The following is a 23,804-nucleotide window of genomic DNA, read 5'->3' as shown; positions in this document are numbered from 1 at the left end:
GACAGAGTTAAGCTAAGATAGCGTGTAGCATATTTAAATACACTTTCATAACTGTCGAAACTTGAAGATATCTTTAAGGAAAATAAATCAGCTAAAGCTCACCTGGAATTAGAAGTTGCGAGACAACTAGCTCTAAACACAGTGTATGGGTCAACATTCAGCTCATGATGTAACAAATTAAGGCCAGTGGTAGACAGATCTATCTGCTTATGCACATCATAGTCCAGACACCCTTGTACCAGCCGAGGCAGCCGCAAATCCACCATATCCATCACAAACGGCGACAATGTAGGCCGAGGCTCAAACAGGTTGGGATGGTTGCAACATTTTCGCAGCTGCATCAAAACATTAATGACAGATAATAAATTACCGGCCGCTAACGTTTCTCTTGTTTTGGCACGTGACATAAAATCGTCATAGAGATAACGTTGTCGTTTTGATAGTGGACATTTCACTAAATGCTCATATTTCTTGGGAAGCTGCTTTTCTACTTCACTTTTGAGACGGCGAAGGATGAATGGACGTAAGACTTTGTGCAGACGTTTGATCAAGTTGTCGTTATATTCATTATTTCCTTCCACCATCCCTGTTAACGGGTTAGAAAACCATTCCTTAAAGTCCCTGAAATAAAAAGAATTATTTTAGATGTTAGATTTAATACGATTTACAATATAGTTTTTAAATTTTTATTTAAGTAAAGAAGATTTTATATATAAGTATTCTTAATTAGAGAATAAGAGGTAATTTTTAAAAAGTACCTATCATATTCAATGTTTAAGTTTAAAAAAAAGTTTGACACAAACATTTTGAAGACCGAGTTCCTTGAGGTCATACAAATGAGAAGAAAGTATTAATCTATTTTTTTTAATTGGTGGAAAATGTAAAGACTTATTGCCTTTTTTTCAAAATGGCATAAAAAATGTTACAGAATTACATACCTATGAGATTCAAAAACATGTGGCATAAGAAAATGCATCAAAGACCAAAGTTCCATTAGATTATTCTGAAGAGGTGTACCAGTTAATAGCAAACGTCCAACAGAAGCAAAATTCAATAATAACTGCCACCGTTGGGATTTAAAGTTTTTAATGTGCTGCGCTTCGTCTAGGATAAAATATTGCCATTGTTTTCTTCTAAAGCTTGAATGATCCTGGATAACTAGTTTGTACGAGGTTATACAAATATGAAAAGCATTTTGTTTGGTCCAACCAATTCTTTTCATTTTTCTTTCCTTTTGGCTTCCGTAGTAAACAAGAACTTTAAAACCAGGGCACCACTTTTTTATTTCCATCTCCCAATTGAGCATGACAGAAGTGGGAACTACTATTAAATGTGGTCCCCAGTTAGCTCTATCAACAGCTAGATGAGCTAACAAAGCAATTGTTTGAATGGTTTTTCCCAATCCCATTTCATCAGCTAGGATTCCATTCAAGCCTCGTTCATACAGGGAGACCATCCAATCCAAACCGATGTGTTGATATTCACGCAGTGTATGCTTAAGTAAACTAGGGATCTTTGTCTTGACAGCCGTTGTTTCGAGGGTATTACCAGTTGGCTGAAACTTAGCAGCCATATTGGCATATTCTTCTAACTTATCTTCACTTAGAGGATCTTTTTCACCGCTTTCTTTCTTGCCTTCATCTTCTTTCTTCTCAATTTTAATATCATTCTTATTGTCAGATGATTTCTCAGCTCCCAGACCAAATATTCCCTTCTCATTTTCCTCCTTAATCTTCCTTTCAACCTCAGCAAAATCAATTGGTTTACGTCGACGCCTTCCACTTGTAACAATAGAAGTGTCATTGTCAGCATTTGATGTTGAAGGTTTGGAAGCATCAACACCTAGATTATTTTTGTCATTTAAATTATCCTCCTTCTTTACTTCCTCTTTATTTTCTTCCTTAATTTCAGTTTTGTCTTCATCCTTAATTTTCTCAAACTGGTCTGGATAATATTTCTTAAGAAGTTCTTCGATTGGGACCTCGGCACCAGCTTCTAGTTCAGCAAGTTCTTCATCTACTGTACCCGATGCTTCAACAATATCACCCTATAGACAAAATAAAGATGAATTTTAAAACCTTATCCTCGAATCCGTAGTGAAAAGCAAAAATGTAGAGAAACGAATGAGACTCTTTTAGCAAACAAATTAAAGCAAAAAGGAACTAAAAAAAAATTTTTGCCCCACTAAAATTTTAGTGAGGCAAAATTATCCCCTCTAAATTTTTAGTTTGCCTCACTGATTTTAGTGGGACAAACTGATTTTAGTAGGGCAAAAGTTTTTTAAGAATTCACCTCAGTTATCTTAATGAGTTGTAATCCTTAAACTAAAGTAACAGGATGTCTGTTTGTCTGTGTGTTTGTGTGTCTGTGTGTCTGTACCGAAGGATCTCGCTAACCGCTGAACCGATCGGGTTCTCCTTAACAGGGTAGATTCTTATATGTCCCAGGAAGGTTTTTAACTATTTTGGGGGAGGGTACCACCACCCTCCCAAGAGAATTCACAAAAAAACGAAATTTTTTTTACGTTCTCAATTTTAGAAAGAGAGTTCAACGCAAACATAAACGTCAAATGTATTATTTTTTTTACTTTTAAAATCTAAAATAAGAAATTGGGTTATCAAATTCGACTCCCCCCTCCTCAAGTGCCCCTAGAGGCCTCTAGGGGCGTAGCCGCTAGTCCTTATACTAAAGTAACAGGATGTCTGTGTGTTTGTTTGTCTGTGTGTTTGTGTGTTTGTACCGAAGGATCTCGCTTACCGCTGAACCGATCGGGTTCTCCTTAACAGGGTAGCTTCTCATAAGTCCCGGGAAGGTTTATAACTATTTTGGGGGAGGGTACCACCACCCTATCAGGAGAAATCGCCCCTAGAAAAAAATTACCCCTCTCGAAAAAGAGACTCCAACGAAACATAAACCAATTATTTCTGTAATTAGATATTTTAAATATAAAAAAAACATTCAAAGTGCCACTAGAGGCCTCTAGGGGCGTAGCCGCTAGTCCTTATAATAAAGTAACAGGATGTTTGTGTGTTTGTATGTTTGTAGCGAAGTATCTCGCTAACCGCTGAACCGATAGGGTTCTCCTTAACGTTCTCCTTAACAGGGTAGCTTCTCATAGGTCCCGGGAAGGTTTATAACTATTTTCTTGGGGGGTGGGACCCCCCAACCCCCCAAAAAAATGAAAAATCCCCCCCCCCAATTTTTTTTTTAAATTTTTTATTTTTTTTAACTAAAATAAAAAAAATGAGGAGGGAAGGGCAAGCAACCCCCCCCCCAAAAAAAAAAAAAATTTGGCCCCCCCCCCCAATTTTTTTTTTACTTTTTCTTTTAAAATTTAAAATAAGAAAGTGCAGGGTTTCGGATCCGGATCCGCATATTTTTGAGTCCAAGGATCCGGATCCGCAAAAAAAAGCGGATCCGGATCCTTGGACTCAAAAAATATGCGGAAAAAATGGAAAATCTACCTAAATTTATATAAAACCTCAGACATTCTCTTGATGAGAGCCAAATTGTAAGGTTTAGGTTCAGACTTGAAAATTAAAAGTATTTTTGACTTCGAATTAAAGAATGATTTTTTTTTTAAATTTGGTGATTTTATTTTCATTGTCAAGGATCCGGAACCGGATCCGGTAGGATCCGCACTGACCAAATTTTGAGGATCCGGATCCGGATCAGAATACAATCAATGCGGATCCGAAACCCTGAGAAAGTGAATTATTAAATTCGACTTTCTCCTCCTCAAGTGCCCCTAGAGGCCTCTAGGGGCGTAGCCGCTAGTGATACCATTCGCAAATAATATATAAATTAATGCTGTTTGTCAGTTTCTTTTTTTTTCTTAAGATTCTAAAACATTATATTACATTAGCTTGTTATTGCTACGTCATTGATTTGTAATGGACAATTTTATGATTAGCCTACCTTTGCTTGAGATTCTTCTTTTTCAATAGTTTCCTCGTCATCACTGCTACCAGAGTCAGGAGCATACTCTCTGTCATCATTCTCTTCACTACCACTACATACACTACCAGCTCTGGATACCTTGTTAACACAAATAATATTATCATTTTTAAAAGTAACAGGATATCTATCTTTCTTTGTGTGTCTGTATGTACTGAAGAATCTTGGTAACTACTGAACCGATATGGTTCTCCTTTACAATGTAGCTTTTCATTGATCATGGGAAGGTCTATAAATATTTTGGGAAAGGGTACAATTACCCTCCGAAGAAATATATAAAAAAAAGGTGGGAGAATATACACCCCTGCAATTAACGTATTTTTTAATGGTCGAAGTGTAAGAAAATATTTTACCTGACCACTGGCTGATTCTGCCAAACTTTCAGCAAGAAGAGTCGAATATTTCTCCGTTTTGTCGACAATAAACTGGAGATGTTGATCTAGCGCTTCCTTGTGTTTTCTCTCCAACTTTTGTTTCACCCTCCACTCAAACAGCTTCTGTGCATTAGCCCAGAATGCTTTAACCTCACGTGCCATGTTTGCCGCGATTTTGCGCAAGTTAGCTTCGCGCGCTTTTTCTGCTCTGATTGTCGCCAATTCTTTATCCTACAAAATGGAAAAATTTCATTTTGTTACTTATCTAGACATACTATAAAAGTTTACATTATTGTAGTCGAAGCGGGGAAGGGGAAATAAGGACAAGTAGAGCTATTGTAGTGTATATAGTAAGACAGAAGCATTGGATCCATATGAATTTAGTAAGGGAGGAGTAAGTTGCGCTAAAAATCCGTAAAGGTGTGAGTTTTAAGGCTTAAAAATAGTAGTAGAACGATAATATTCACTAAATATGTGTATTTCTTATTGAAAAAAACTATAGACAAACTTTTTTTTAAAGTTACCATAAATTTTTATCGTTCTACTACTGTTTTTAACTTAAAACTCACAATCTTTACGGATTTTTAGCGCAACCTACTCCTCCCTTTGTCTACTTCTATTCATTGGGGAACTAAAGGAACGGGGTTGCCTAAAAGTCCCCAAAAACTAAATTAACAATGAATGCCTTCCCCTTTTATTGACACCCTCCAAAAAAGGTTCTCAGCCCCAATGCAAATAAACGTCTGTACACAACACTTTTTCTTGTCAATTCGTTAAAACTCACTGGCGGACCCATTTTGAGTGCGGCGAAACCTTTTGATTCTTACATGCCTTAATTAACTGTAAGAGATTCATTGCCAACAGACTTTCCGTCGAATATCTTCGCTATTGAAAAGCGTTGGCAAATTAAAAATCTGACTAACCTTAAAATATTTCTGAACCATTGCAGCGCATTTCTTTGCATTTGTTCTCTTAATCTTCAGCTCTTTTTGCACCACCTGAAATAGATAGAATATTTAAGTAAAAATGTGCCAAGAAAAAAAAATTATATAGCATAATTTCGTTTTATCACACAAAGCGTTTTCTATCAAGCTTTGTTGCACTCACTCATATAAATTCCTTGTTATTTTGAAATAAACTTACATCCGACAGCCAAGTCATTTCTTCTAATACAAAATCCCAATGAACTTTAGTTTTAGGTTCAGACTGCATCTTGGGAACTTTCTTCTCTGTCCATAATCCTTGAATCTAAAAGCAAAACATAATAAATACCAGATTAAATATAAAGGGGGAGGTAGGTTTTGCTAAAATAAAGGTGCGAGTTTTAAGGCTTAAAAACATTGAACAGCAGCATTGAACAAGAGCTTCGGGAGTGATACCATTGAATCCACCAAAGCCAAACTTCATGAAGTAAATGATACAAGTGAGAACGACTATGTTGGGGAATGGACATCTGCTACAAAAAAGGGAAGCAAGGGTGAAAGGGGAAAGGGTGAAAGTAGCAGACAAAATCCTCCAGCAAAGCCAGACTCTAGTAACCTAAATATGCAAAAACCTAACTCTGCTAATATTCAGGAGAGAAGGAAGGATTTGACCAGAAAGTACAGAGAGGGTGAAGGTAGACAAGAGCTAAACCCCAAAAAGGCAAAGCTTGACAACTCCCCATCCTTTGCAAATGCTTTAAAGAAGGGGTTAAAAATTGAAATCAGGTCAACCAGAGCTAACGCAGATCTGGACCAGGTGGATTTTAACCACCTGGAACTGTACATGACAAACACCTATATAGCGACCAAGGAAAAACCCAGCTTCCATATTGTGAGAGATATGATAGAGAAGGGGCGGTCCATGGGCGGCGTATGGTACGTCCTAAAAAATGAGGAATACATGAACTGGATCCTGAATTGTATACCTAAAGCAGGGATTCCTGATGGAAGAACTGATTATGGATATAAGGTCTTCGGTCCAGGTTGCAGGCCCTACAGATACTTTTTGATAAAAGGTATCAAGGAATGCTTGTGGAGGCAAAGAGAGGAGTTTGTCGCCCTCATTAGAGCCCTGAATCCTCACTTAGACTATATTGTTGATGATTTTGAGGACGGCTCTAAGAGACCAACACACATCAGGGTCTGTAATGGACTCCTGAATAAGAAAAGGGAGGTAAATGGTAAAGGACATTTTTCCATTACTCTAGAGCTAGATGAATTCCTTATAAAGGATCTCATCAGAGAAGGCAACCTTGTCTCCGTTGCTCTTTTCTCCCAAGTAAAGGCCGTTGGAGGCGGCATTGAAAAGGCCATGAGACTCATGGGGGTAAAAACCATGGAGGGCGCTACAAGCCTTGAGGATCTCCTGGCTGACACCAAGCTGCAGGATGATATGGAGGACATTGTTGACAAGGAGGAACTCCAGCAGGCTAAAGACAAGATGGCGGAAAACATGGAAGAGGACACCAACCAGGAACAGGCAGACATCCAAGTATCTGCCATGGACAATGGTGAATAGGTAAGAATTTGATTTTCAATAATCTCCGTAGGGATGGGTCAAGTGTGGCCATAAAAATCTCACAGTTAAATCTCCATCACTGTGTGACAGCTATGACCACACATGATCAATTTTTACATAGAAATAATAACATAGGTAAATCGCATATTAAATATTCTGGCTCCATTTCTCTTATACAGGAACCTTATTTTAATGCAAGAAACTTCAAAGTACAAGGTTTTTCTAAAGATTTAAAACTCTTTGTTGGAACCAATAACAGCAAACTCCGTGCTTGTATCGTTGTAAGTAAAAAGATTGATGCCTGGCTCATAAACCAATTCTCTAATGAGGATATGGTAGCAATAGGGGTCAAACAAAACAATAACATTAATATCTATTGTTCTGTCTATTTACCATATGATAGCCCATCCCCGCCCCCCAGTGATTTACTAATTAAGTTGGTGGATCACTGCAGGGCAAAGGGTTGGGGTATCATTATAGGATCTGATGCCAACAGCTGGAACCAAGTCTGGGGCTCCTCAGACAACAACCCCCGGGGGACAGCACTTTTGGACTGGATCCTGGGTACACAACTACACATTGTAAATAAAGGTAATAAACCAACTTTTAATGATATTAGGAGGGAACAGGTTATAGATATAACCTTATGTAGTAATAATATTGTGGATAACATTGAAAACTGGCATGTCAGTAATGATGTCACTCTCTCTGATCACAACAGAATAGAGTTTGACTTTATTCTTGAACATGCAGATAACTCAGATGATACCTACAGAAATGTTAAAAAAACCAATTGGTCAACTTTTAAAAATGAATTAAAGGAAAATTTTCAGGACTCAGGTAGCGAGGACATTGATACAATGGCCACAGAGCTTGAAGAAGCTATAATTAAGTCTTATTTAAGTAGTAGTAAGTTACTTAAATTCAAAAAAAATAAAAAGCCACCCTGGTGGAACAAAGACCTTACTACACTCCAAAAAAGGGTCCATTCTACTAGGATAAAGTGTAACAGGTATAAAACACCAGAAAACCAGGAGGAGCATAATTCCCTCAAAAGGGATTACAAGTACAAAATTAGGAAGGCAAAGGAGGAGGGTTGGCAAAAATTTTGCACAGAATTAGAAGATCTGACCTCTGCAGCCAGATTACAGAAAACATTAAAACAAGGTAAAAAACAAATGTTGGGTACATATAAAAAACCAGATGGATCATATACAGAGACACCTGAGGAAACTCTAAAACTGTTACTGGACACTCATTTTCCAGACAGTGAGGTAAATATAGATCATATTCCAAGAACATATGAACCAAGTAATCTAGATGTCAACAAGGTAATAAATACCCAGTCGGTAAAAGCAGCTTTTAAATCCTTCAAACCATATAAAAGTTGTGGGCCAGACGGGATTTACCCAGCCATGCTACAGCAAGGTATAGACACTATAGTACAAAAGGTAGTTAGTATCTACAGAAAAAGCCTCCAGACGGGAATTATCCCAAAGGCATGGCTAAAGGTAAAAATTGTTTTTATTAGTAAACCAGGTAAAGTAGATTTCAGTGATCCCAAGTCGGTCAGACCCATCAGTCTTACATCCTTCTTGTTAAAGGGTCTAGAACGTATTATTTTCTGGCACCTTAACAAGACAACCTTCAAGTACAACAAGCTTCACCAGAATCTTTTCTCATACCAGGAAGGTAAAGGTACAGAGGATGCTTTGCACTCTCTAGTTCATAAGGTTGAAAAGGCCTTGGAGAAAAAAGAATTTGCAGTTGCTCTATTTCTAGACATAGACGCTGCTTTTTCAAAGGCAAGTATTGAGAGTATTCTCAAAAACATGGAAAGGAAAGGTATTGATCCAGGTATAGTACGCTGGTCTGAATACATGTTAGTACACAGAGAATGTTTTGCAACCTTAAATGGAGAAACAGTAATGAAGATACCAACTAGAGGCACTCCCCAAGGAGGTATTTTAAGTATTATTTTCTGGAACCTGGAGCCAGATGACCTTCTGGACAGGTTCCCACAGGTACATCCCAGTCTTATAAACTGTTTTGCAGATGATATTGTAGATATCATATCAGGTATTGACATGAGCACCATAGAGTGCAGACTCAGGCAAGACATAAAAATTTTAGAAAAATGGGCCACAGACAGCGGCCTTAGTTTCAGTGGCCAAAAAACCAAGGTAATGGTTTTCACACTGAAAAGAAAGTACAGAAACCCCATATTGTTCTTACAAGGTGAACAAATAGAGGTGGTACAACATTTTAAGTATTTAGGTGTCACCCTAGACAGTAAACTGACCTGGTGTAAACACGTTGAGAACATCACAAACAAGGCCACCAAGACTCTGGCCATGTGCAGGTCAACCATTGGCAGAAATTGGGGACTCAAACCTAAGGTATGTCGATGGATTTATATCAGCCTTATTAGGCCTATATTATCCTATGCAAGTGTTGTATGGCTAAAGGTTGCCATAGAAAAAAGTAAGTTTTGTAAACTTGAAAAAGTTCAAAGACAAGGTTGCCGCCTCACCCTTAGTGCAATGTGCACCACAGGGTCAGAATCAATGGAGACCATCCTAGACATCAGACCCATTGAGATTCATCTCAAGGAAGTGGCCCTAAAAAGCTACATCAGGTTAGTAAGGAATGGAAACTGGAAACATAAACCTGGAGAAACCCATAGTAAGTATAATCATTCAGTTATTGTAACTGAATTAAGCAAAGAAATACAAGATATTTCAATGCCAACGGACAAACTTCTTCTTAAAGAGAGGGAGACCTGTGATTTTAACACCATCATTAAATCCAGGACAGAAATGGAAAGTATTAAAGTTCATATGAAACCCAGAACCCCAAATACAATAAATGTATTTACCGATGGTTCCAAAACAGGAGCAGGTAGCGGTTATGGTTACATTTGTAAAGGTACAACAGATATCAAGGCACAAAACTTTGATCATCTAGGTAAGCTCGCCACTGTTTTCCAAGCTGAATTATCAGCACTGGAACAAGCCGCGGCAAAACTTATTCAACTCAATATTTCGGACAACACTATCAACTTTTTTGTTGACAGTCAGGCCGCCATTATGGCAGTAAGTAATTTCACAGTGGTCAACAAGAGTGTTCTTAATGCAAAGAAAGCTCTTAATATTCTTAGCAAAAATAATATTGTTAATGTAAACTGGATACCAAGTCATGTCGGCCACCTTGGCAACGAGGTGGCGGACAGACTTGCCAAGCTAGGTTCCTATGGAGGCGACAGCCATAGGACCAGGCCAGAACCATACTTACCTGTGTCGCTAACGTACATTAATTCTACTATTAAGGAATGGGGACTAAGAGAACATCAGAATAAATGGCAAACCAGGAAGAAAAAGTCAGACTGCAGGCAGACAAAAATGATGCTACCCAGCATACGTAATAAAGCCTGGAATTTTATCCAAAATTGGACAAGAAGAGATGTCATGTACATAACTCAAATTCTAACAGGACATGCATGTGTTAACAAACACCTTAAAGAAATGGGGTTTGCTGACACAAAAGCATGTGAACATTGCAATGACCCCATTGAATCTATTGAACACATCTTAGGAAATTGTCCTAAATACAATCAAATAAGGGTAAACATCTTCGGTAATAACATTATATTAGCTAAACACTTTTGGGAACTCAATCTGAGGGATTTAGTAAAATTCTTCAAGAAAACCAAAAGATTTAGCTATTTTGAATAAGTATTAGCAACCAAAATGTAAATATATATACACACTTATTTTAGGTAAATACTGTATATACTGTAAGCTCTATTGAGAGAGGAGGAGAGAGAGAGCGGGGAAGGTGGAGAAGATGAGGTATGAGGTGACGGACCTAGAGTCTGGCCTTGGTGATCATCAAGTTGGCTGTGCAGCCCAGGAAGATCACCACCTCACCCGAGGTTATCAGGTAGGTAAGGCTTAAAAACAGTAGTAGAACGATAATATTCACTAAATATGTGTTTTCCTTATTTTTTGTCTAGAGTTCTTTTCAATAAGGAATATACATATTTAGTGAATATTATCATTCTACTACTGTTTTTAAGCCTTAAAACACCTTTACGGAATTTTAGCACAACCTACCTCCCTCTTTTAATTTGTTGATCAAAATCACAATGAAGGTTAGTGTACGCATTTTGTAAAAACTTACTTTTAGCTCTTGGACTCTTCTGATAACATCAGCTTCGTGGAAAGCTTTTCCTTTCTCTACCATCAACTTTTTCTTCTTCTTTTTTAAAGCTATCACAACTCCTTCCTAAATAAAAATTAACATTGACTGTATTTATAATACATCTAATACATATAATGTGAAATATTTCCAAAATTCTCTCTAAAGCGTCTTTAATTTTTATACATATATCTATTGGAAACTAAATAAAATACCTTTGTACTTTCAGATTTCACATTTTCTGCTTTCAAACGCTTCATTGGGGGAGATCTAAACAAATAAATATGTCTTTTGTGGCTGATTTGAATATTCTTATTTACAATTTCACTTCAATTGTTTTTAGATCAAATATAGTTTTCTTAGTATTTTATTCCAATCTTTTGATCTTATTTTGGGAAACTCTATCCGATTCTCAATGTAAGATTTGATTTCAGACAAACATGAATCACAAAATTTAATTTTCATACTATACTGTAAAGTATCCTATGTGAATAAAACTCGTTTCTATCGCTGCAAACAAAGAGGTATAATGTACATACCTACTAGCAGATAGTTGATGTTTCTTGCTCTTGCTACTACTTCTCTCTGTTGATTCGGTTTGGTCTGTTCTTAACGATCTTAATCTACGACCTAAAAAAAGAATAATTAAAAAAAGGATAAAAATTACTAAATTTTCAGAAGTGTAAATGATATGATATCGCATAGGTATCTAATCTTACTAATCCTACCTAACTTATCTCGCAGTATATGAAACTAGTTGCTTCACCCCCAGCCTCTAAAAAGAGAAAAGGAAAAGGGCCTAAAACCTCCCAAACACATATTTATAGCTTCCCTGAAAAGTACAATCAAATTCAGACCAGCAGTTTCCGAGGTCTTTAGCTTCAGACAACAAAAAAACATGTACTATTTTATATTATACCAGATAACAGTTATGATAAAAAGTTGATTATTTGTCGAGATTCGAGTCTTTCAAATCAACGTCAACAAACGGATTCGTTTATTTCTTACCTAGAGAAGCATTTTCATCAAAATCATCTGATTTCTTGTCTTCACTATCTGCACTGTGTCTTGTTCCACGTGGAGTTACACATTCTATGGCGGCTTCATTTTCAACAGATCTATTGAATAGGGACATTACACGATTTTTTAAATAGAATTAAGTTCAATGCCTACCTATATTCTTTTGTATTATGAGTATTATTGTTGATAAAGTACAAACAATGATAAACCATGTCTAGGAGTACTAAAAGTATTCCGTTTTTTATAATGTCAAGTATTTAGCGGTTGAAAGTAACTGTGTTTAAGGGGGAAATTTTCAGAAAAATTTAACAGAAATGGAAAATAAAAATACGAAAATAATTTTCTTGAGAAAGGTATCGTAATGTTCCTTGAAGTTGTGGATGGCTTGTTACTGCTTGATGGTTCAACAGTTTCTAAACTTCGAGTTGTCCTGCGGTCACTTGGAGTTGCTGTACTTGAACTTTGGTCAGCGGAAGATTTCCTACTTCAAACAGAAATTTAATTTTATTAATACCTATGGAATTAGCTTAACACTTAACCAATTGTGTCATGTACACTAATGTATGTACACTTTCAGGCCACCAGTCCACTGGAGAAGAACAACGGGTTGCCTGCGGCTCACTGCGGCAGACATTCTAATTTCGCGGTTGCAAACAGCAAATTACAGATTTTCATTTTTCAGACCGCTTAATTATAATGTCTGCCGGCTCTTTGGAAAACTAAGCTGTCCAGAATTAACATCCAGGTACAGCTTAGTTCTTCAAATCATTAACCTTTCCACCTTCCCTATTAACAAATAATGTAATTGGGGGGAGGATAGGACAATAGCTTAGGCCGGGTGAAGTTTAGGTTTCCACCAAATTTCCCAAAATATAACTCTATTTGTTTAGGCCTAAACATCAAGATCTTCCAATAATTCCAGACTCCATTAAATGCCCTGAGGCCCCGCCTGGAGACCCTAACCGTACTCCCGTCCTGGCCCCCTGCACCCTTTGGATAACCTCTGGTGAGATTGTGATAATTTGATCCTTCCCTGCATTACAGACCCAGGTAGTTTATTATTGCAAAAGCTGCTCTATAACTAGCCAATCTGTAAGTCTTAAGCCTCAAGGGGGATATAGCATCCTTCCCGCACATTGATGTTTACAGACTGTTAATTCTGTACAGCTGCTGAGGTGCTTTACAACTAAGTGCCACCCACCCATAGGACAACTCCTTGTCCTCTTATTTAACAATAACTGTTAAGTAAGCCGAACCTGTTTTTCTCCCTACCCATAGGACAACTCCTTGTCCTCTTATTTAACAATATAGCTGTTAAATAATCCGTACCTGTTTCCCCCCCTACCCCTTTTCATCTCCCTGATAGCTTGCGGTCTCTGCCAGACTGCGCCATATTAAAGACAACAAAAATTCGGTGAAGGTTCTCCCCTCATCATTTATTTGTTGTAAAAAACACAAAAATATAAAAACACCAAAAAAAAAATAAGCTAAAGAGAGGTTATAATTTAAATAAATAAATTAACAATAGCATTCAGTGGTCAATGAAGGAGATTTTCCTCACTAAACCGCCCGGAGCAATTACACGCTCAAGGCATAACACCCTCTATCATCCATCTAACTCACACCCCACCCCTTCTCACACCAAACGTTCACAATCCGACTCTGCGACTGTTGCGAGTCGTCGGCCTAAAACCGTCAGAGTTTTAGCCAAAAAACATAAACTCAACACCCCGTTTGAATTACGCGCCAAAAAACTCCTTAAAACAAAAAAAGCGCTACTTCAACGGCAAAAACCGGTTGACCGCAACTCTAGGCCCGTCGTTTCCTCACGCAGGCCCAGCGTTAGTCGCACCCCCCCAGGCCAAAACAGCCACCACCGTAGCCCATCCCCGTCACCTATCCGAGGATTCCCTACACCCCCTGCAGCTCCCCAACTACTTGCAGCCCCCCACTTACCCTCCTCACCTGTTGATCCACTGGTAACTTTTCCCGTTATACATCCGTATAACGGCCTTTCACCACAAACCCCCACAACCCCTACAGATACTGAAGAGTTTGAGCTAGCCCCACAGCAACTAGATTGGGATAATTATTCCCCCATACCATCCTTCCAAAAATCAGCTTCAATTCTTGAAGAAGCTTTGGAACAACTCTATTCTGAAGATTTACAGAAAGAGGTTCAGGACGAGGTTTTTTATAACCCTGAACAGTTCCCATTACACGACCACCTCCCAGGCTCCGCTTATAACGCTTCCACATCGACACACAATATTAGTGTCGATCTATCTGCGCTTGATACAGCACAAACCCCAACCATGACTGATGAGGCAACCAAACTCATCATCGAATGCGATGTGTGCATGATGATAGACGAAGACTGTCAGAGCATCATAAATAACCCTGACAGGTTTAGCATTGAAAAGCTAGACAATAGTCTATCATTGTTGGAAGAAAAAGCCTCGTCAATTCGCCACATCATAGCTTTCTTTCGCAACAGCCCAGACCCAAGGGTCACCGAAGCTGACATGAACAAAGCGTTACAACTACGTATAGCCATGCGCTCAAAAATCGAGCTCATTCATGAACATCGTACATCACGTTTGAAAGCTCAACCGATTACGACGACTGCTGCTCCAGCAGTACCTCTCTCTACTTGCTCTGACGACTCGACTACCACTTCAGCAGTCGGATCCGAGGCAGGTACCTTACCATGTGATGGCCAAGTAATTGTGCCTCCAGCAGTTACGACTCAGGCCACAGCTGTTCCTGCTGCAACTATGCTCCAGCAAACAGCTCCCATCCCCAACCGCATAAATCCTACGACATATGCGGTAAAACAAGCAAGGGTAAAACAAAAAAGGGACCCCTTGCTTGTTGAGCTCGACGATCTCTGCGAAAAGTTCGGCGACCTTAAAACGACCGAAGTTAAGCAGTTAGGTCAGTTCAATAAACTTAATGCTCAATTCAAAGAGCTACTCGAAAAGGCACAGCGTTCCTTACATAAAGCCAAAACGCTTTGTGAGGACGCGATGCTTACGGACATGGAGCAAGATGCAACAGCACTAGATGCCCATTCCACCACGCTTGAAACGGAAATATCCAGCGTGGAATCTTACGTTGAACGCTTGAGGGATCGTTTCGGAGTACCTATCTCAGGGCACTCCTTCAATCAGCGCTCTTCCAACATCCCTATCCCTCACTTCTCCGGGGCCAAGACAGATAAACTTGACCTCTTTACATTCCAAAAGAAGTTCCAGATTTATATCGACTCAATGCCGTCTATAGCAGAAGTCGAAGCATTGGAAATCCTGAAAGAAAACTGTCTCCAGGGCAATGCGCAGATGTTGTGCTCAGCCGAAAAATCTATTAAGGCTTGTATGAAGCAGCTGTCGTTCCACTACGGCAGCAAAACCAGCATCATAGCCAAACGTAAGGCTAAAATCATGGAACTGGGACCATGCCCTAAATACAACTGGGAACAGCAGATCACATGGATGGTAAAACTCCGTTCATTACTTGCTGATACCCAAGAATTTGCAAAAGAGAATGATGCAGAGCAAGCCTTGTACCACGGCAAAACGGACATCGCCAACTCTGTACTGAACCTTCTTAAAGGGGACTACTTTAAGGAGATGTCTAAAAAATTCCTGCTTAGCGCAGACGAAAATGGGGAGGAAGATGGCCAGTACTGCTATGAGCAACTTCTCCTCTTCTTAGATTGCGAACTACGTCAGCTCCAATACCAACTTAACCAGCATGAAGGAGCATCCCTCCATACTGGTACCGCATCCTCTGGTGGTAACAATACCAACTTGAGCAGCGGTAACTCCGGCAATAGACAGTCCAACCAGACTGGTAACAACCCTGGTCAGAAAAACTCGAACCGGAGTAAACCAGCCTCTCAAACTTACACGGCCTCCACTTTCTCGGCCTCAGAGGACCCAAAACAACGCCCTAAAGGCAGGGCCTCTGATAAGTCCGCTAAGACACCCATTCCACTTTTAACATACACAGGCGCTGCTTCTAAGCCTGTACCAACTGATTGCGCGCTTTGTCAGAACATACACACATATTTGTTCCAATGCCAGGTGTACATCAATACACCACATAAGGAGAAACGTCAACTCCATGGCAAGACAAAAGCCTGTCACAGGTGCCTCAGAATGGACGCCAGCGTCAATTTTGACAATATTGACGAATGGTGGAACAACCACAAAAATGACTGTCGCACCACCTTTTACTGTCAAGCTGACAATTGCCAGTACGCGTCTGCTCATCGCGTGCAAAAGCATATCCTCGCCTGCTCTATTCATGTCGAGCAGAATAAAAAGAGGTTAGACGATTTCCGCAAGTCATTGCCCAAGGATGTTCTTATAACATCTGGCAACCTTCTGTTCATGGATAATATTACCATGAATCTCCAAACCTCTGACACCACACCTGACGTTTCCGACCCCAACACCTTCCCTGATGTTGCTGCCCCAGGCATCTTCATGTGCCAAAACGTCCCTGATCTTTCCGGCAATCCGCTGTTTGTCTTTTACGACAGCGGTTGTGGTACAGCCGCAGTTTCAGCTTCTGCAGCGGCTAGACTAAATGCCACAGAACACCGCCCTGGACCCACCCTCATGAATGTAGCAGGTGGTAAAGTCGTCCATCTTCCCTATGGCAGTGACAAGTTCACACTGCCATTAGTCGACAGTGCCATGTCCGCAACTATAATTGCTGCAAAAATGGACACACTGACGGCCCCATTTCCTCGTTGGGAACTCACAGAGCCTTATGGTGACCTCGCAAATCACTACAAAGGCCACGAGCTTCTCCCTACTGTACCAGATGTCATTGGCGGAGGCCAAGTCGACATAATCCTGGGAATCAAGTACAATTACTTGTTCCCAATGCGCATCTGCTCATTGCCCTGTGGTTTATCTTTATACAGAAGCCCACTTAAGGGTATCGACGGCCACACAGGTGTACTTGGTGGCCCCCACAAGGCTTGGGCTAAAGCAGCCGAGACTGTAAACTTTGTTGGTGCTGCTCTCTTCTTCACCAACGAGCTGTCTGCCTACCGCTATACCACTGAAACACTTCTGAACAGTGGCAGGAATTGGTGCGCGGATGACTCCAAAACCGACACCTTTCCGTATCTCCGTCCAATCACTGTTGAGGAAACAACAGACGAGGACGCTTCACTGGATGTTCATACATACAGCACCAATATTCAACACGTCAAACGACATGAACGCAAGTATCTTGAGAGTGAAGACATAGGCACTCAAGCACCTTACCGTTGCATAGCATGCCGTGGCTGCAATGACTGCAAAAACGGAGACATTCTGGAGGCAACTTCTCTGAAAGAAGAGGCCGAACAACTCCTAATAAAAAAGTCCGTCAAGTTCTTACCTGACGAACGCCGGATCGTAGCATCTCTTCCCTTCATTGCTGATCCGGTTAAGGAGTTACAACCAAACAAAAACAGGGCCCTCAAAGTTCTGGAGTCCCAGCTGCGAAAATTGCAGAAGGATCCAGAGGCCAAATTACAAGTTATGGCGTCACATGACAAACTAGCATCGAATGGCTATTCATGTGACATTGATGACCTATCCCCTGAGGAACGCGCCCTTGTTGACAATCTGCCAGGAGAATACTACCTCCCTTGGCGATTCGTCACTAAAGAAAACTCTTTCCACTCCAGTCAGGGTTGTATTTGACGCTTCTGCGACAACCTCGTCAGGTAAAAGTCTGAACGATGTCCTAGCAAAGGGCACAAACAGACTCGAAAAAATCTTAGCTCTGGACATCAATTTCAGAGCAGGTCCACATGCTTTCGCATGCGACATACGGATGGCATACAATCAGATTAAGTTGGATCCATCTGATTTCCGCTGGCACAAGTATTTGTGGGTTGATAGCCTTGCCCCTGGTGGCACCATCAGAACGCGCATCATGCGCACCATCATTTATGGGGTTAAACCTTCTGGCAACCAAACGGCAGAAGGTCTTGAACAGGTAGCTCAGTATGTCATGGACAACCATCCTGAACATACTGCAGGTGCCCAGGTTCTCAAAACCAAAACTTATGTTGATGATACTTCTGATTCAACAGACTCCGCAATTGAACTAGAAAAAATCATAGCGGGAGTCAAATTCACTCTTGACTTAGCAGGCATGAGCGTCAAAAGCTTTGTCAAATCTTCAGCTGTACCTGAAGACACTGTGTCGAATGATGGCACACATGTTAGCTACCTCGGCTATCGATGGGCTCCACTTGCTGACACTCTCAGTCTGGACGTCAAACCTCTCGCGTTCGGTAAAACAAAACGAGGTAAAAGACCTCCACCAGTAGAAGGAAGTCTTGAAGAGGCTCTTCTACACAATTTCACAAAAAGAACAATCTTGTCGCAAGTTGCCTCGAACTTCGACCTTCTCGGACTCTGCACCCCCGTGACTGCTAAATTCAAAGCAGACTATCACGACCTCCTTTCTTACGCCACTGGTTGGGACGACGGTCTCCCAACCAAGTTGCTTCCCACATGGGTGACTAACATTGAAACGATGCAACAACTTGCGTCAGTTTCGTGCCCACGCTCCGTAATTCCGGCAAATTCTGAGCCCAAAGTTGATCTGTTAGTATCTGTTGATGCTAGTCAAAACATGGCAATCGTATGCGTGCATGTTAGGTCAATGTCTCTCACAGGCGAGGTCACTGTCCGACTAGCTGCTGCCAAATCAAAGATTGTAACTGGTAGCACAATTCCTCGAGCAGAGCTCAGGGCAGCTGTTGTAGGCACCATTCTCGCAACAACCGTTGCCAAAAATCTAAAAAACAAGGTAGAAAAAGTCACCTATTTCACTGACTCTTCCGTTGTGTTGTCTTGGCTTCATCAAGATGCACGCCCTCTTTCTCTTGGCGTACGCAGCTGCGTCATCGAAATTCGCCGATTCTCTTCCCCAGACCAATGGCGACATGTTGAATCTGAAAACAACATAGCCGACTTGGGTACTCGTTTCCTCGCCACTATCAAGGATATCGATTCTAACTCTGAATGGCAAAACGGCAAACCCTGGATGTATCTTGATTACCAGGACATGCCAGCCCAATCCTTCCAAGATCTTAAACTATCAATGGAAGCGAAGCAGGCCGCTGCCCAAGAGGTCAGAATCCTCCACGGTGATACGAAATCACCTCAGGAAAGAACGGCAGAGATAACCAAGTTCTCGAATTATCTCTACGACCCGTGCAAACGGTCATGGCCCAAGTCTCTCCGTGTCATGGCCATTGTTCGAAAATTCTGCTTTTTCGACTTCAAATCGTACCGTAATTTGAAGGCCCCCCCTCATCCAAATCCTCAGGTCGTCCAACTTTCGGACGAAGAAATCCACAAGGCGGAGAATTACTACTTTAGACTTGCTACTAAAGAAGTGCTTAAGTTCTCCAACTCAAAGGCCCACGGCAACAATGTCGTCACTGACGATGGCATTATAAAATACAATGGTCGTATTGTCGAGGGCACTAACATAGAAGACGTTGACAATATCATGCCTGATTTGTCTCCCCTCCACTTCGTTAGACCGATAGTCGATCGGTATAGCTTAATAGCATACTCCGTTATGCTATACGCCCATCAAGAGCTTGCACTACACAGAAATGTAAACGCAACACTCTTAGAATCCAGGCACATTGCCTACATTCTTAATGGCAGAGATCTCTCCAAAGAGATCAGAGCGGCTTGCCCACATTGTCGTAGGTTCAAGGCCAAGCTTCTAAAAGCTGAAATGGGACCAATCCATCAAAACAGATTGACCATTGCTCCCCCGTTCTACTACTGCCAACTTGACCTAATGGGTCCGTTCTTAGCTCACTGTGAACATAACCACAGATCCACAGTCAAGGTTTGGGGTCTAGTCTGTAGAGACCCAGCCTCATCCGCAACGGCTTGTTATGCTATGACGAAGTATAACACAGACGCTTTTCTTCAAGCTTTCCAACGATTCGTTCATCGTTATTGCTACCCTAAAAAGGTCTTCATCGACCCAGGTGCACAGCTCATCAAGGGCGTAGCAAAATCAGAGTTTTCCATGGCTGACATCACTAAAACGCTCAATGGAAAAAGCTGCAGCATAGAGTACGAGATCGGTCCCACTGCTGCCCACAATTATCAAGGTTGCGTGGAACGCTCAATCAAAGAGATCAAAACTTTGTTCCATGCAACATTCAATGGTCTCAAGCTGGACGTCATGTCCTTTGAGACCGCCTTTTCATACATTGCCAATGAAATAAACAACATGCCAATCTGCACGGTATCCAGAACGGAGGATATAGGTCACGCAGACCTTATCACGCCTAACCGTCTGATACACGGCAGGAATAACAGGCGTGCACCCACTGGACCAATGAGGGTAGAGCAACCATCCCGCCTATTGGAACAGATGGAACGCCTCTATCAATCATGGTGGCAGATCTGGCTGTATGAACGCCTTCCAGATTACATTCCAAGACCAAAGAAATTTGGCAAAACAGGTCCACAACCAAAAGAAATGGATATCGTTGTTTTCCTCCGGTCCCCAGATGAGTTGATTGGCGATCAACTCTGGCGCCTTGGCCAGGTCCTACACCTCATCACTTCTGATGATGGTATCGTCCGTCAGGTAATTATCCGTTGGCGGAAACACTGGAAGGAAGAGTTTCATGAAACCAGAAGAAGTGTCCGGCACATTGCCATCCTGTTCTCCGAGGACGAGCTCGCGCTAATTGACCAGATCAGATCCGCGGCCTCCAAGTGTGACGAGTCTTACACTTCGGAGCAACGCAAACTAAAAACCTCCCATTAAAACCATTCCTGTAACGGGATAACACAATGCATCGCACATGAGTTACACCCGTTAAACTTTGGCTGAATTTGCCATAGGCTGAATTTGCCGAAGATAATAATTAACCTCACGGACACGCATTACGATGTTTTGCGTTTCCAATTTCAAATCTGCAACTAATAAAGGCTGTAATTGCCGAAAAAATATAACTTAACCGACAAGCATTACGATGTTATGCATGTCCAAAATTCAACTCTGCTATTAATAAAGGCTGTAAGTGCCGAAGATAAAAAACCCTACCTCATTACACTACATAATCCTGCACATTGATTTTAATAATGTCATTATTAAATATTCAATTACTACAAAAGAAAAATCCTGCTTAAAGGTTCACACTCCCTTTAATAACTTTAATAATCTCATTATTAAATGTTATCTTACAACAAGTAGATGCTGCCTAATGTCTTTAATAATCTTATTATTAAATGATTGATTACCCCAAGAAGTTTACCCCACTTATGAGGATTGATTCCAGCCGAAGAAAACCTGGATTAGTATTAATCATATATTGTAAATTTAAAATTGTTTACAAAATAGTTATTTATTTATTTATTTTAACCCATTGTAAACGATACGCCCCATAAAAAAAAAAAAAAAAAAAAAAAAAAAAAAAAACACATTAAAGGCTATTGCTGCTGGGCGTATCGTTCTTCCTATCTTCTGTAAACTGCAGTGATCAACCCGCACCCCTATGTTCTTCTTTTTCTTGCCGGGAGTGTCATGTACACTAATGTATGTACACTTTCAGGCCACCAGTCCACTGGAGAAGAACAACGGGTTGCCTGCGGCTCACTGCGGCAGACATTCTAATTTCGCGGTTGCAAACAGCAAATTACAGATTTTCATTTTTCAGACCGCTTAATTATAATGTCTGCCGGCTCTTTGGAAAACTAAGCTGTCCAGAATTAACATCCAGGTACAGCTTAGTTCTTCAAATCATTAACCTTTCCACCTTCCCTATTAACAAATAATGTAATTGGGGGGAGGATAGGACAATAGCTTAGGCCGGGTGAAGTTTAGGTTTCCACCAAATTTCCCAAAATATAACTCTATTTGTTTAGGCCTAAACATCAAGATCTTCCAATAATTCCAGACTCCATTAAATGCCCTGAGGCCCCGCCTGGAGACCCTAACCGTACTCCCGTCCTGGCCCCCTGCACCCTTTGGATAACCTCTGGTGAGATTGTGATAATTTGATCCTTCCCTGCATTACAGACCCAGGTAGTTTATTATTGCAAAAGCTGCTCTATAACTAGCCAATCTGTAAGTCTTAAGCCTCAAGGGGGATATAGCATCCTTCCCGCACAAATTGGTTTGTTTTCCAGAGAATATAACAGTATCAAGGTTTAAGGTATTTTTGTTTGTTTTTCTTACAGGTATAAATTTAACCAGATTAATATCCTACCTATTTTCAATAAGAATTTTAGTAGGAATAAAAATAAATCATCATTACCTAGATGACCTTGGTTCATTATTAGGAGTAGCACCCGTTAAAGGTTCATCTTGCCCACGTCGCGTTGACCTGAGTTTTACAGATAAGCATAACCATATTAAAATTACTTTACAATATTTGAAATTGAATAGAAAAAAAACACATATATTAAGGAGTTTCATAACCTTGAGACTTTAAGGAATGGGAAATGACAAAGAGAGGGTGGGGGGCCTTACTTAATATATGGAGCCAGCAATTTTATTTGAATTGAGTGAAATAAAGTGCTAATTGAGGTAATAGTCACTATATTCAAAAAGCTATAAGAGATGACCCTTTATCAGTAGAAATTTAGCAAGTCTATTACTTCTATTTTGTATCATTATTTCCCTCTCTATCACTAATAAAAATACCCCTAATTTTTATTTGTAATGCAAAAGGTGTCTTAGTTTTGTTAAATGTTAAAATTCTAAGAGATAAAATTTACGCTGATAACATAGCCATAAATGCCTACCTTCTTTCTGGCGTAGTTCCTATTTGTGTTGTAGTTGTAGGCTGCTCCACGTCTGAATGCTTCCTTTGATTTGAACTAGGCGAAGGTGTGCTTTCCAACTCAGATGTTACATTACCACTCCGTTTTAAACGTGAAAGGGAGTCCACCCTTTTCTTGGAAGAATCCCCTAGTTTTTTGGTGTCAGGAGTAGAATCTCTATTACTTCTGGTAGAGCGGGCAGGAGGCTGGTTAACTTCTGCAACAGCTCTGCTACGGGCGCGGGTTTCTCTAACAGTTTTACCATCTTCGTTAGTCTAAAAAAAAGTAGATGGTCATTGGTCATACATTCTCAGGGGTGTATATTCTGCACAAGATTTATCTTTTTTCCCCTGCTACAAAATTTTATATTTTTCTTCCCCCCCTAGTTTTTTCTCACCAAGTAGGGGGAAAATGGAAAAATATTTAAAGAACTCTATATTTTATTTATTTTATCCCTCCTACCACACATTTGTTTAAGAAAAAAATCCATTTTGCCCTATAGTATCATTTGAATAGCTAAGTTATATCTTATATATTGAAAATAAACATTAAAATAATGCGTGATACTTGTGTATCAGCATACAGCATAACAAAGATTTTTGAAAAGTGAATAATTTTAACACTACATACCTGAGAGTTAGGCAAAGAAATTGATCTAGATCCTCGGGTTTCCCTACCCCCACCACTGCCTGTTTCCATCATTTCAGTAGGACCCGAGGTGCGTGCACGAGACTCTCGAGGTGAAGCAGTATCTTCGCCCTTTTGTGCACCCCGCGTTCTTGTTTCCCGCAAGCTTGATTTCTCTTCTTTATTAGTGACAGAACTAGCGCTAGTTCGAGTCCTCCGTGTTTCTCTAGGTGTATTTGTGTCTCTGGGAACATTTTCAACACTACTTTCCTGCTCTTTTTCGCCCTAAAAA

The 23,804-nt window shown here is 40.3% G+C and overlaps 4 protein-coding genes across 5 annotated transcripts in view; 3 read left to right on the top strand and 1 right to left on the bottom strand.

Moving 5' to 3' along the window:
- The window catches only part of LOC145330701 (26S proteasome non-ATPase regulatory subunit 8-like), a 142,564-nt gene that overhangs the window by 82,634 nt on the left and 36,126 nt on the right, over positions 1-23,804 (top strand). The window lies entirely within an intron of this gene.
- Positions 1-23,804, top strand: part of Rpn1 (regulatory particle non-ATPase 1) — a 137,920-nt gene that overhangs the window by 82,643 nt on the left and 31,473 nt on the right. The window lies entirely within an intron of this gene.
- The window catches only part of LOC145330594 (chromatin remodeling protein domino-like), a 28,708-nt gene that overhangs the window by 3,938 nt on the left and 966 nt on the right, over positions 1-23,804 (bottom strand). Inside the window, exons 3-16 of one of the 2 annotated variants that reach the window (XM_080175232.1) lie at positions 23,516-23,797; positions 22,868-23,160; positions 22,378-22,446; positions 12,423-12,537; positions 12,042-12,153; positions 11,573-11,663; positions 11,249-11,303; positions 11,016-11,120; positions 5,475-5,579; positions 5,255-5,329; positions 4,311-4,562; positions 3,919-4,038; positions 939-2,047; positions 103-621 (exon numbers count right to left, since the gene is read on the bottom strand). In XM_080175232.1, coding sequence (XP_080031358.1) covers positions 103-621; positions 939-2,047; positions 3,919-4,038; positions 4,311-4,562; positions 5,255-5,329; positions 5,475-5,579; positions 11,016-11,120; positions 11,249-11,303; positions 11,573-11,663; positions 12,042-12,153; positions 12,423-12,537; positions 22,378-22,446; positions 22,868-23,160; positions 23,516-23,797 — 3,302 coding nt within the window. The remainder of the gene's footprint in view (positions 1-102; positions 622-938; positions 2,048-3,918; positions 4,039-4,310; positions 4,563-5,254; positions 5,330-5,474; positions 5,580-11,015; positions 11,121-11,248; positions 11,304-11,572; positions 11,664-12,041; positions 12,154-12,422; positions 12,538-22,377; positions 22,447-22,867; positions 23,161-23,515; positions 23,798-23,804) is intronic. The other variant, XM_080175237.1, reaches the window with a different exon arrangement.
- Positions 17,898-22,242, top strand: LOC145317077 (uncharacterized). Its single transcript, XM_080158004.1, has 2 exons — positions 17,898-21,840; positions 21,986-22,242. Exon 1 carries the CDS (start codon positions 17,898-17,900, stop codon positions 20,883-20,885), a length of 2,988 nt encoding a protein of 995 aa, XP_080014130.1. The 3' UTR covers positions 20,886-21,840; positions 21,986-22,242.

Source organism: Acartia tonsa, chromosome 1 (genome assembly GCF_053477335.1).
Source record: "Acartia tonsa isolate MP-2025a chromosome 1, ASM5347733v1, whole genome shotgun sequence".
Lineage (NCBI taxonomy): Eukaryota > Metazoa > Arthropoda > Copepoda > Calanoida > Acartiidae > Acartia > Acartia tonsa.
The sequence above is the reverse complement of the archived record's forward strand: the minus strand, read 5'-3'. Positions and strand labels throughout refer to the sequence as shown.

Excerpts from the sequence above, each read along its gene's own strand:
- LOC145317077 (XM_080158004.1), top strand. The coding sequence starts at position 17,898 with ATGGCATACAATCAGATTAAGTTGGATCCATCTGATTTCCGCTGGCAC.